This window comes from Chiloscyllium plagiosum, chromosome 42 (genome assembly GCF_004010195.1).
Source record: "Chiloscyllium plagiosum isolate BGI_BamShark_2017 chromosome 42, ASM401019v2, whole genome shotgun sequence".
Classification (NCBI taxonomy): Eukaryota; Metazoa; Chordata; class Chondrichthyes; order Orectolobiformes; family Hemiscylliidae; genus Chiloscyllium; species Chiloscyllium plagiosum.
Window position 1 is genome coordinate 11,560,213 of NC_057751.1, and position 13,932 is coordinate 11,574,144.

Sequence of the window (13,932 nt, forward strand, 5' to 3'; positions counted from 1 at the left end):
GTGGACACAGCCTTAGAATTAGAGGGGGTAAATTCAGAACAGAAATGCGGAGACATTTTTTCAGCCACAATGTGGTGGGCCTGTGGAATTCATTGCCACAGAGTGCAGTGGAGGCTGGGACGCTCAATGTCTTCAAGGCAGAAATTGATAATTCCTTGTGACATCAAGAATTTAAGGGCTACGGGGGAGTTGAAATGCCCATCAGCCATGATTGAATGGCGGAGTGGACTCGATGGGCCGAATGGCCTTACTTCCGCTCTTATGTCTTATGGTCTTATGGTCTTATTTAAAATACATTTAGATAATGACATTAATTAGCAATGTTTGGAGGGATATGGACCAAGTGTGGGCAGGTATAACTAGTTTAGTTTGGGATCATGGTCGCCGTGGATTGGTTGGACTGAACACTGTTTCCATGCAATATGACTTTATAACTTCAAACTGTGAACACTGTCCTTAATTTTGACTATTTCAGTCTCCCACTTTCTGTCTCTGGTTTCCATGTTTTGTGTTCTTTTCTTTCTGTCAGTCAGAGCTGACCTTCATTATGCTGCGAATACCTCCTTGGATCTATGCTTTGTCCCTTCTCTTGGCCAAAATGTTCCCTTTCCTTTTATTGTGGATCATCTTTGATCTCTAATCTCTCTCTCACCCTCTGACCTTTCCTCTTCTGAAGAGTAGAAAATCCACTGCTTTTCCACGCACATTCAGTTCCAAAGAAGGATCACATCAGACTCAAAATGTGACCTCTGTTTCTCTTCTTTAGAGATGCTGCCAGACCTGTTTAATTTCTCCAACACTCTGTTTTTGTTTTGGATCTCCGGTGTCTGCAGTCTTTTGGAACTGTGCGTCAAGATGGGAATGCCTTCTCATTTTGAAGGTGCAGTGAGGTAGGGAATCTGGAGGGAGCAGATGGTGAAAGGTGGTAGAAGGCTTGGGCTTGACTTATTTCTGAGATGGTTCAATGAAGATCAGAAACTGAGGGACATTGGGAATTGCTGTTGTTAAGCTGCTTTCTGTGTCACTATGCTCAATCACCAAGTAATCTGGAATAGATATGCATGACACATTATTTCTTTTTTACAGATTGCAGCTAAGGAACTAGAGGCAAATGAATGGAAACAAAAATATGAAGACAGTCGACAAGAAGTCATTGAAATGAGGTAAAACACCAAAAGTTGAACAACACATGGTTCATTCCATTGTAAAATGAAAATTTATTTGACTTTGTTTTCTTTTTGACAGTTGAGATGCACAGTTTTCTTCAGTGTCTTGTGGTTTGGGTACTTTTTCTCAGTGAACTTCATTCTAAATAAAAAGTGCTCCGTTTGAAAGAGAGGCAGGGTGGGCAAGTTTTCAGTTATTTGTAGAGAACCACATCTGATTCTGACTTCTGTGGGTGGTGTCCCCACTAGGTTGAATCAGAAGTTGTATGATCTGTCTGCATCAGTTAACATGGATATAGGAGCATGGAAAAACCTTCATTGTACCTGGTAACTGTAAGATGAATGTGTTCATCTCGATTCAACAGATCTGGCTCAATGTAAATTATACATTGACCAAAATCCTCAATCTGTCAGAACCGTAAACATTGTATCAAATGAATGAACGCTGGGAGTGACTAGTGACAATAGAACATAGAACATAAAAAAAATACAGCGCAGTATAGGCCCTTTGGCCCTCGATGTTGCGCCGATCCAAGCCCATCTAACCTGCATTAGCCCACTATCCTCCATATGCCTATCCAATGCCTGTTTAAATGACCATAAAGAGGGAGAGTCCACCACTGCTACTGGCAGGACATTCCATGAACTCACGACTCGCTGAGTAAAGAATCTACCCCTAACATCTGTCCTATACCTACCACCCCTTAATTTAAAGCTATGCCCCCTTGTAATAGCTGACTTCATACGTGGAAAAAGATTCTGACTGTCGACCCTATCTAAACCCCTAATCATCTTGTACACCTCTATCAAGTCACCCCTAAACCTTCTTTTCTCCAATGAAAACAGCCCCAAGTGCCTCAGCCTTTCCTCATACGATCTTTCTACCATACCAGGCAACATCCTGGTAAACCACCTCTGCACCCGTTCCAGTGCCTCCACATCCTTCCTATAGTATGGCGACCAAAACTGCACACAATACTCCAGATGCGGCTGCACCAGAGTCTTATACAACTGCAACATGACCTCAGTACTCCGGAACTCAATTCCTCTACAATCTTGGTTTGAGACAAAAAAAACTGCAGATGCTGGAACCAAAGTAGACAAACAGGAGGCTGGAACGACACAGCAAGCCAGGCAGCATCAGGGAGTGGAAATGTTGACTTCTCCCCTTCGTGATGCTGCCTGGCTTGCTGTGTCCTTCCAGTCTCCTGTTTGTCTACCTCGGTGACAATCTTTGGCAAAATCAGAGAACATGAGCAGCTCCGTGACATCGCCACAATGTTGTTCTAGGATCCTAAAGCTTTTGCCAGACACAGATGGCATTTGTTCATAATTGAAAAGTTAGTGGTGAACTCATATTGACTGAATTAGTGTAAACACTGGTCTGCTTTCCCACTGTCCTTTAAGGATAGCAATCTGCAATCCTTATTCAATCTGAGTTCACTCTGACTGCAGACACACAGCTGGATGACTGATTGTGAACTGCCTTCTGAAATGGCCTAGTTTTATAGACATTCTAAAACACAACTCACACCACCATCTTGTTGAGGGCAATTGCAGCAACATTTGCTTTCCATGAATGACACATGAGAAAGGGGAGTCACATTTGATTTCCAGTTGTAGTTTGGGACTGTCTGCCTATTGCTTTTCATTACTACAAATATCATTTGCTTATCATTTCTGCAAATCAAATGTCCTGGCTACCAGATACAGCTTCTGACTATCTCCTTCATTGTGATGATGCCTCAGTGTGTAGTTGATTTAACACCACATTTCTTTAGCTGTGCTGGAATGATAGCCCTCATTTCTCACAGGAGACATCCAGCTTGTGTGGATAGTTCTCGTTTCCAAGTGACAAGTGGATTCAGTCTTGGGTAGATCCTGTGATCTTGTCATGAAGTCCCATGTCCACCTCGTGGGATAGCAGCGGATGATTTCCAATGGACTTCTTTAGTTATCCTGCCATTCCTAGAATGTTTTCTACTTGTTTGAAGTCGAAAATACCTACATCAGGACTGTTTGTAATTGACTCATTTGGCAATGGTAATCTAGACAATGCATCATCAATCCCACACAAGATGGAATTGTCTAAGTGTGAACTTGTAGCAGCAACACCCACTTCTACAGAAGGTTCATTGCTAGCAAAGGTATCCTGTACGAGGCCCAAATATTGCGGTCACTGCTCTGTGCTCTATTATAGCAGGGTAAACTCCAAACTGTAGTTATTGGTGGGATCATCTCATAGAACATAGAAAAATACAGCGCAGTACAGGCCCTTTGGCCCTCGATGTTGCGCCGATCCAAGCCCACCTAACCTACACTAGCCCACTATCCTCCATATGCCTATCCAAAGCCTGTTTAAATGCCCATAAAGAGGGAGAATCCACCACTGCTACTGGCAGGGCATTCCATGAACTCCCGACTCATGCCAATAATACTTCCTGGAGCTTTTTTCTTTATCTGTGCCTAGTTCATTTCTGCTATGTTTCACGTCTTGATGCAAAAACTATTGGCTTCTCCTCACCATTTGGTAATCTGTGAGAAAGACTGCTCCCACTCCAAAATGTCCGATGATGTCATCATGTCACAAGTTTGGACTCTTAACCTGACAGTGCACTATATTAGGCAATACACCACAGAAAGTATGCTGGGAAGATCTTGCCTTTCCAATCTTTTGTTTATCTTATGGCATTCCAAATATGTTGCAGATACAAGAAAAATAATAAGCCCAGAACTGAGACATTGTGAAATACTTTGGACAACTATTGTATTTAGAACATAGAACAGTACAACACAGGAATGGGCCATTTGGCCCACAATGTTATGCTGAACATGATGTCAAATGAAATGGATCCCTTCTGTCTGCCCTTGGTCCATATCCCACCATTCCTCACGTATTCATGTGTTTATCTAAAAGTCCCTTGATCAATCTCCGCCGCCACTCCTGGGCTGTGCATTTCAGAATCTTACCACTCTCTATGTAAAAAGATTGCCCCTCACATCTCCTTTGAACTTTCTCCCTCTCATCTTAAATGCATGCCCCTAGCATTAGACATTTCAACTCTGGGAAAATATTCTGACCATCAACCTTATCCATGCAACTCATAATTTTATAGACTTCTACCAAGTCTCCCCTCAGCATCTGCTGCTCAAGAGAAAACAACCTGAGTTTTTCTAACCTTTCCTTATGGCTCATACCCTCTATTCCAGGGACCATCCTGGTATACATCTTCTGTATTCTCTCCAAAGTCTCCACATCCATCCTAGAATTGAATGCAGTCCTTTAAGTGTGGCCTCACCAAAGTACTATCAAGCTACAACACGACATTCTGACTCTTGTACTCCATTCCCCGACCAATAAAGGCAAGCAGGCCATATGCCTTCTTTACCACCCTACCTACTTGCATAGCCACTTTCAGGGAGCTCTGGACTTAAACCCCAAGATCCCTCTGTGTATCAATGCTCTTCAGGATACTGCCATTAACATTTGATCTCCCAAAGTGCAGCACCGCACGCTTACTCTATCTATCATTTCTCCAATCATGTCTGCAATTGATCTGTATCCTGCTGTATCCTTTGATAATATCCTACACTCTCCACTGATCTTTGTCTTGTCTGTAAACTTACTAACCCATCCAAATCATTTATATATATCACAAACAACAGCGGTCCCAGTACAGATCCCTGTTGAACACCACCAGTCCCAGCCCTTCCAACCTGAAAAACACCCTTCCATTGTTACTCTGTCTCTGTGGGCAAGTCAATTCTGAATCCATACAGCCAAGTCACTGTACATCGCATGCATCTTAATCTTCTGGATGAGCCTACCATGAGTGATAGTGTCGAAAGCCTTCCTAAAATCACTGTAAACGACATCCACTGCTCTACCCTCATCATCTTTGTCACCGTCTCAAGAAATTCAATCAAGTTCGTAAGACATGAACTGCCTTACATAAAGCCATGTTGAAAGTCCCTGATTAAGCAATGCTTTTCCAAATGTGTGTAAATCCTATTCCTAAGAATTTCCTTCCATAGTTTCCCAACCAATGATGTGAGACACATCAGTCTACAGCTTCCTGGATTATCCCTATTTCCCTTCATGAACAGAGGAACAACATTAGCTACTTGTCAGTCCTCCGGGACCCCTCCAGTGGCTGGCAAGGATACAAAGATCTCGGTCAAGGCCCAGCAATCTCCTCTCTTGCCTCTGTCAATATCCTAAGGTAGATACCACAGGGCCCTGGGGACTTAGCCACCTTTAAGCTCTTGGTTTGGACCAACTTAGGCTCCGTAAAACTAACAATTTTTTTTGAAATTGTGAAGATAGTTTTGAACAAGAATCATCATTTCCTTCAGAATTGTTACTACTTGAATGGCTTTAAGGCTTATTAAGATTATTCATCTCAAGAAATGTTTTGAATCACTTGATTGTGACAAGGTGCGACCATTGTTTTTTTTAAAACAAAAGCTTTTTTGTCTTGATTCACTTATTTCTTTCATGGGTGAAATACATCTGACAGAATAAAGAACAAAATTGAGAATTGTTCCCTCCTAAAGTCCTTGCTTTTGATCTCAAATCTCAACAAACTGTTAAACTTTCAAGCAGAGTTCATCACTCAGAAAAAAAAGCAATTAAAGCACACTTACATTACATTTGGCCTCAAGTATCAAAAGAGATATTGACAGACTTTTGAGATCAGTGCTTTTTAAGAGGTACTTTCCAATTAGAAAATGAATCAACTAATTCTTTGTTCCATTTTCTTACAGAAGGATTGTTGCAGAGTATGAAAAAACCATTGCACAGATGATTGGTATGTCTTCCACTTCTTAGTTTGATTGAATTAGATCACTATTAAATGACTTTAATTAACTCCATCCATTTTAAGATTTCTGCAAAGGAAAGAGTAGAGTAGTACTGAAATTATTCTGCCTTCATAGGAAGGAATCAATGCCACTTTGTACCTTTGCTGATAATACAATGACACACTCTCGCACCTTGGTTGATAGCCAATTAAATCATGTCCTTCTGCTCAAGTTCCTCTTTGAGCACGGAGTGGAGCTGGAAGGGAATGAGGAGTGCTTTTGTGATGGTTTCTTTTTGTGGTTTAAGAGTGTGTTTAAGAACTGAGCTCCTTTCAGTTTCCTGGGGAAGTATCATCACTGACCAATAGGTCAGGACATATTTCTCCTTTCTTGATAAAAGCTTCAAACTTAATTCTCCACGTTTCAATGCAATCCTCACTGCCTTCCAAATTCTTGGTTGATCAATAGAAACACTTTTCCTGCTGGAGATTTGTGGTTTTACTGGCAATCTACAGTGAGAAATATGTTTGCACTTCAGAAGTGCATGTCAGCTTCTTGGCTTCATCATCTTCGGTTTTTGGTTTACAAGTAGAAACTGTTGATCCATTGAACATATCATAGACCTGTTCTTGCATTTCCGAATCTATATTTCAATGGGCAGAGGAATACCTGTCAGTATCATGGTCCAGAAATTTGTCTGCAGTAGTGGTGCTACATTGGTGCTTGTTAGACTGTTCCATGCCTGAAAATTTGATTTGATGCTTACAGTCTAACTAAATATCAGATGCTGATCAGATACAGCCCATTTTGCGCCACCATCCAAGTTAGACTTCTACCCCAAGTTTTTAACTCAAGTACATATAAATTAGAGTCTTCCCTATGACTATTCAACTGTTCTTATTCTCACAGAAGATGAACAAAAGAACAAAATGGTTTCTCAGACATCCATTCAGCAGCTGATTACAGAAAAGGACCAGGCTTTGGCAGATCTTAATTCAGTGGAGAGGTCCTTATCAGATCTTTTCAGGAGATACGAGAACATGAAGAGTGTACTAGAGGGATTCAAAAAGGTGCACATCGCTTTTGTGTTTCTTCAGTCACGAGCTAAAAATGATAAAATAAAACTGCCAGTGGGGATGTTAGAAAAAAAAATACACTCTCTTATGACCTGTTGCATAAAAACTAACTTCTTTTCTGTCTTGTGTCTGAAAGAATGAAGAAGTATTGAAGAAATGTGCCCAAGATTACTTGGCTAGAGTCAAACAAGAGGAGCAAAGATACCAAGCTCTTAAACTCCATGCTGAAGAAAAACTAGACAAGTAAGTCTGACATATCGCTGTAGGGTACACAATTACATGAGATCTTTGTCATCAAGGTTGAAATAATTATAGATTATGGAAACAGGTCCTTTAGCCTAACAAGACCCTTTGAAGAGTAATCCACCCAGATGCCTACCCTATTATCTTATATTTACCCCGAACTAATGCACCTACACACCCCTGAATACTATGGGCAATTCAGCATGGCCAATTCGCCTAACCTGCGCATCTTTGGATTGTGGGAGGAAACTGGAGCACCCAGAGGAAACCCACACGTGCACGGGGAGAATGTGCAAACTCCACACAGCCAGTAGCCTGAGGCTGGAATCGAACCTGGGTCCCTGGTGCTGTGAGGCAGCAGTGCTAACTACTGAGCCACCAGGCTGCCATAAATCATGTTAACTTGCAAGCCTGGCTGAGCAGTACTTGGAGATACAACTTCGAGAAGCATGCCCAAAGTGTCACACAAAGGCACCGTTTAAACAAAACAAACATGAGAACCAAAGAAAGACAGGAGGTGCATTTGAAAGCTTAGTCACAGAAATGGAGTTGAAGAAAGGATCGAAAAGAGGTAGAGAGGATGAGTTACAAAGCATGGAGGCTGGTCAGCTAAGGGAGGGGCCAAAATGAAAGGGTAAAAGGATGATCAACCCTGAGTCCAGCTGTGTTTGGACAATTGGAACAGGATGTGTGGGCTGGCTGATTAGTACTCCAGTGTGGGATAGGATTTGGGCAGCAGAGCTATCCAACATAACTAAAAACCGAAAGTGCTGGAGCAACTCAGCAGGTCTGGTAGCATCTGTAGACAGAGTCAATGTTTTGAGTCCAGTTCAGAGAGAGAGGGAGAGAGAGAGAGAAAACACCAAGGAGTTGAGCATCTGCTTGAAGTTACTGAGTATGAAGAGTCATTGAGGCATGGAAACAGTGCAGGTGAGTCGAGGAGATAACTCCTTGCATTTCTAACGTTGACAAGTGAATCCAACCCAACCACGTTTCAGTTTGAAATGGACGTTTTTCTCTGTCCTCTGGTCACCAAGGTACAAGAGAAATATCTTGTGAAATTCTTAGTGCAGTTACAAGTAGGTCTCAGCCCATAATGCACATTCCTGCAACTTAAGAGTGAGCAGCTATACTTGGAGAGACCAGAACACTTCCACCCAGAACAAAATAATTCATGAGTGAAGTTCAGTTTTTTCCTCTAGCTTATGTGCGTTTTCATTCTTACAGATATCCTTCAATCTTCCAATCTCTTGCTCACTTACTTCACCACTGCTTTGATTTTTACATATTTGGTGCTGACACATATCAGAATGAAAGTTGAGGCTTATTAGTTGTCTGTTTTACTTGAGGAAAAACTGCTTGCAAAGGCAAGATATTTTTGTTGTGATTACAATGAGATCAGCCAATTGGAACTCATAGAATCTGAGTTCCTTTATTGGGACTGGTAATCTGGTTCAATCAGGGAGCCCTGGCTGACCGATAAAAAGGATGAATGTCGGAGATATTGACACTCTGAGAGCTGAGTCTATACAAAGCTGCACTGTGGTCAAGTACAGCTCCTATGTGATTTGGTAATAGGATACCAGCCTCTGAAAAATTTACTTTCAAATTGAAATAACTCCATAATGATCTGTGTGACTTAGGCCTCGGGTTCTGAAGTGTGTGGCATTCCCATTTTGTGCTCCATTCTGGAACAAATTACTTCACTCAAAATGTTGGAGTTTGAAATCGTGATGGTCATTGATTTAGAAAACAAGAATGTGAACCTGCTCACATTATTCCAAAGTGGCAAAATCTCTTGCCCTCAGTTCACTATCCAACCCTTTGACTGATATTGAACTTATCTTTCTAAAGTACTGAAGGATGGGAATTAACAGGCCAACACATTATTCCCAACACATTCTTCTCCTAAGCCCCAAAGGCACTCTTAGTTTGGGAAGCTCCAACCTAAAGAGGATCTGTGAATCTGTAGAGCAGGCATTCTCAACCCGCGTGCGTCTGAAGCACATCTCCCTTGTATAAAGATTCCACAAGGGATTTCACCCCATTCCCCACCATAACACAAGTATTGTATCACAAGGTAGTTTCACAGTTCAATGTATTTCTCACCATTTCTGTTTCATTTCATGTGGAACTTGTTGCTGAGCAACAACTTATTTTATTTCCTTATTCCACATGTAGGGAGTAAATTAGAAACTAGCAATTATCATGGTTTTGTGGAATGGCCCGTGGAACACAATTTGTGCCAAATCACTTCAGTCAGGCTTGTAATGGCATCTTCCCAAAAACCTGCCTCCAAAAAATTTCGTAAATGCTCAACTTCAGAAATTCTGATATTCTTGGTGTTAATTGCTAATTTGTGACTCGCAAATACAATCGTGAAGAGAACTCAAATGCAATAGGTGCAGCTTCGCAGCCACTAATGTAATGCTGTTTCAACTGGAGTTATTTTAAAGTAATATTTATTCACCTTGCTTTCCATTACTTCATAAATTAAAATTAAACGTTTAGAACTACTAAACTTGGAAGTGATACAACAGAACAGAGTTTGCTGGTGTTGAGGTCAGTATGAGAGTGGTTCCCTCAAACCAATTAATGTTATTCATTTTCAGAAGCTCTATTCATTTCCAACAATGTGGTTGGGTGTATCCCATGCAATTAGGTTACACATTTTACTGTTGCCTCATGTCCTGTCCAGGACCGGTCAGCATTCCTGTGTTTTAGGGACTCCATGGCATTCAGGACTGGGTCAGCACAACACTACTATTGCAATAATGTCATGTTTGATGGCCAGATTGCATTATATTCTCTCCATTCTCACTTGATGGACTGGGGTAAGTTGCAGTTGTTCCACTGTGGCTATGCAGGCAGTCCCATGAGAGAGAGCCATTGCAGGTGAATATGTTGTCCCTTTCCCACAGGCTGTGTACTCCTCGGTTCTTTATTGTTTAGCTATCTCCACTGTACTATAGGCAAGGACAGCGAAAGGCATTGGTATCCATTACTTCTAAGTTGCAGTTCTGGTCGAGCTCAGTGCCAGCTGTGGAACCTCTTAAAACAATGACACAGACCTGTGTTTGTGAAAGGCTGGTACAAAGGAATTAAAAATCTGTCATCATGAGTTTGTTATTGTGAGGGTTCATGGTCGAGGTCTTGTATGTTCCAGTGCTGTTTTGCAGCCCAGTCCGCTCACTCACTGTCCTGACCAATTTGCAGGGCCAATGAGGAGATCGCCCAAGTGCGTGCTAAGGCCAATGCAGAGGGAGCAGCCCTGCAAGCCAGCTTGCGAAAGGAACAAATGAAAGTGGATTCCATGGAACGGACAATTCAGCAGAAGGTAAAGCAAATGATGGTTTGGAGGTTACAGCACCAAAGCACAATTGTACAGCAAGCCTTCCCAGAGTGGAGTTAAGGACCCCAAACTGGGGACATGAGCTGGAATTTTGAGGTTGCAAGCTATGAGGAAGTAGTGTCTACTGTGGATCTCTGGCAGTGTCAGAATAACTGTGCTACAGCTCAAATAGCCATGTTCCCACACTCTCAGATCTCCCTCCCAACCCCTCCGCACCCTCTTCACTAAAGGGGTCATAAAACTTTCAAACCTTGATTCAGTTTTTGGAAAAATTGGTAAGCACTGTCTTATTGAATCGGCGGGAAGCATGAGTATCCCAGCCTCTACCTAGGCATGATGTGAGTGTGTAGGGATCCAAAGGAAGGGATACTAGTGTCCACTGAGTCTTACTGACTGCTGTCAGCTGTAATGAGCGTATGATATAGTGAAATTTTAGGGAGAGCATAAAGACCCTGATTTAATTTCTTCATGAAGCGCTCCTTTTGCTGATCTTTTGTCTGTTTTTTGGGTGTTGATAAATTTCTGGCATCTTACTTGATAGAACCAACTGAACAATTCCAGGCTACATGTTCACATGGGTTGTAGCTGGAATCAAAGCCAACATTGTGAAGTTTTGCTCTGCAATATTCACAAGTGATGAGACCATTTATAGTGCTCTCTGCACTCACTGGTTAATCATTGGGAACACAATTGAGACAAGAAATGTCCAGGCGCGTGACTTTGTGTCACTCCAGCAGGACAGTTTACCCACTTCCAAATGGAAATGGTGATGTACAAACCTAAAAGTGCGAACAGCTTATCTGGTTTCGAACAGGTTGCCAAAAAAAAATCATCTGTTTCTTCTTTCGCAGAACCAAGAGATTGAGGAACTGACCAAGATTTGTGACGAGCTGATTGCCAAGCTAGGGAAAACTGAATGAAGGCTGTAAACCCAAAAATGGACATTGCACGATAAAGCTTCCTGCAGACCTTTGTTCCTACAGCACGCTGCCTTACTTAGAAATAATATCCAACTCTAATGCATCTCGCCCCTGAAGTGGCAACACCCAGTAGTCTGCACAGCACATGTGGATCAGTCTTCATGCACTGTTTACTTCACAAATACAAGAAGTTGCCAAAACATTCCCACAGTTGGCGGTGCCCATTTTCTGACATGTAATTTGCTTTGCCGACACATCATCCTCATCTTTGTCACCCAGCGGTATTTAAAACTTCAACTAAATATAGAATGCTTAAAGGTGCCATCCAGTTACTACGTGTAATTATGGTGCCAGCCTTTTATCTTCAGTTATGCTTCCTGCAGTTTGCTTCAACTGATGGTTAACCCAGACTGAGAGAGATGGCCGCCTTCAGTGGAATGTTTCAATGTCACAGCTCTCAAGGTTCACTTTTCTGAAATGAGAGCTTTGACAGTCAGTGCCATGTTTTTTGTTTGAGTTCTTCCCTACAGCCTAATCTCTCAAATGTTGGGTTGAATAGAAGTAGTGAGTTGCTTGTGTCTTCCACCCCAATCATTGCCATATTTGGACAATGCACTGGCTTCCCATGTAAAATTAGGTACTCATTAATCAATGCTCTCAATGCCAATAATGTATTTTTTTCTTCAAAACAGTAGTGATTTTATGCAAATCATCTTGAACAAGTATTGAAATTCTGTGTGGGCATATAGACTCAATGGGAAATCTGAGGTGACCAGTGTGGATTTGGGGCTCCCATTCACGTCAGCATTACCAGAGCTTCACGAGAACTAGTAAAGGACTGTGGCAAAACTTTATCCTCAGATTAGATCCAAGCTTATCTTCTCCAGGCCTGTCAGCCTTGAGGACCCAAATTAAAGCAAATCAGGGTCTTGAACTCAACAGTTTGGGTATGAAACCAGGAAGTGTCAGGCCACTGTTGAAACAAATTCTGATCGAGATTGTGCATTGTCTTTTGTGCAGATATGAAGTGGGACAGTGTTCTTGTAGATGGGACACAGGTGTACCCAGAAGTATTTAATTTCAGAGTCGAAGTAAAGAATCATTTTCTTCCTCTCAGGATGCTCACCATTTCGATGCTCAGGGGTTTTGCAAACCTGGGTTTGAGGTTTTGAGATGTTGGCACACACCAGTGTTGCACACTGACCCTTCTTGCGAATGGCTTCTGTAAAGCAAGCAACACTTCCTCACACGAGATCACACAACATATTCACGGTTCCAGCAGGTGCTGTCCTCTCAATAGTGTAACAGGATTTTGAACGCACAAAACTCTCTGTACGCTGAACAATATTTGTTTACTGCTAATTAGAGAATGTCATCACCCTGACACTGGCTGATAAAAAGTGCATATATTTAAATTCTTTTTCTGGAGTCTTGTCTTTTTAACTCCCTATCCTGTCTTTTACAACAATGGCATAAAATGACATACAGCTGCATATTTACTGTAGAATCACCCCCGCAGGTTGAAGTCTGCAATTCAGTGAGAGATTTTCTTGAACTTTTGTTCTGCCTGCATTAATAACTTTCTGATATTGTGGTTGTGCCAGTGGAAATGAGCTTATGGTGATTCAAGTACAATTCCTTTTAGTGTGTTGTTTTCCCTTGTGACTTGTCTGAGTAACTTGCACCAGCTCTGATGTTCCTCCGTTATTCCTCCAACAATTTGCCTTGGCCATGTTAAGCTGCTTTTCACTTGGGGAAGACCCTTCACCTGCATAGTTTTTATACACAGATATATTTGTCTTTTTATATGTTATGGTTCAATGAAGATTTTTAAAGTTGTAACTACAAAAAAAACAGATTATAAAATTTTAATTCCATGTACTAATATATTTTTTTCCATTGTCATTGCCTGAATAAAAATGATGGTGAGTTTCACTTCTATCAGTTCCCTGTTATGCTTTCTTCCTGTTGCATGATACAGTAATGGTAAAGAAGAGATTAGATGTTTAATGTATACTGGTTCACAAGATGCAGTGTGTTGCTTGCTGGATGCTCTTCGCTAATTGTCTCAGAGAAGATGATAATGAGCTGCCTTCTTGAATGGCTACTCTTTGGGTTGTTGGGGCATGGCGATAGTATTGTGTGGTTGGTGTTCCAGGATCTTTTTCAGATTAGATTCCCTACAGTACGCAAACAGGCCCTTTGGCCCAACAAGTCCACACCAACCCTCCGAAGAGTAACCCACCCAGACCCATTCCCCTAACCTTTACTCGTCTAATGCACCTGCGGGCAATTTAGCATGGCCAATTCACCTAACCTGCACATCTTTAGATTGTGGGAAGAAACTGGAGAACCCAGAGGAAACCCACGCA

The 13,932-nt window shown here is 41.7% G+C and overlaps 1 protein-coding gene across 5 annotated transcripts in view; it reads left to right on the top strand.

Moving 5' to 3' along the window:
• Window positions 1-13,501, top strand: part of tacc1 (transforming, acidic coiled-coil containing protein 1) — a 173,176-nt gene extending 159,675 nt beyond the window's left edge. For all 5 annotated transcript variants that reach the window (XM_043681466.1, XM_043681465.1, XM_043681462.1 and 2 more), the window contains 6 exons: window positions 1,087-1,163; window positions 5,934-5,977; window positions 6,879-7,039; window positions 7,182-7,288; window positions 10,505-10,625; window positions 11,492-13,501. In XM_043681466.1, coding sequence (XP_043537401.1) covers window positions 1,087-1,163; window positions 5,934-5,977; window positions 6,879-7,039; window positions 7,182-7,288; window positions 10,505-10,625; window positions 11,492-11,560 — 579 coding nt within the window. In that variant the 3' untranslated portion in view covers window positions 11,561-13,501. The remainder of the gene's footprint in view (window positions 1-1,086; window positions 1,164-5,933; window positions 5,978-6,878; window positions 7,040-7,181; window positions 7,289-10,504; window positions 10,626-11,491) is intronic.
• Window positions 13,502-13,932: the final 431 nt, after the last annotated feature.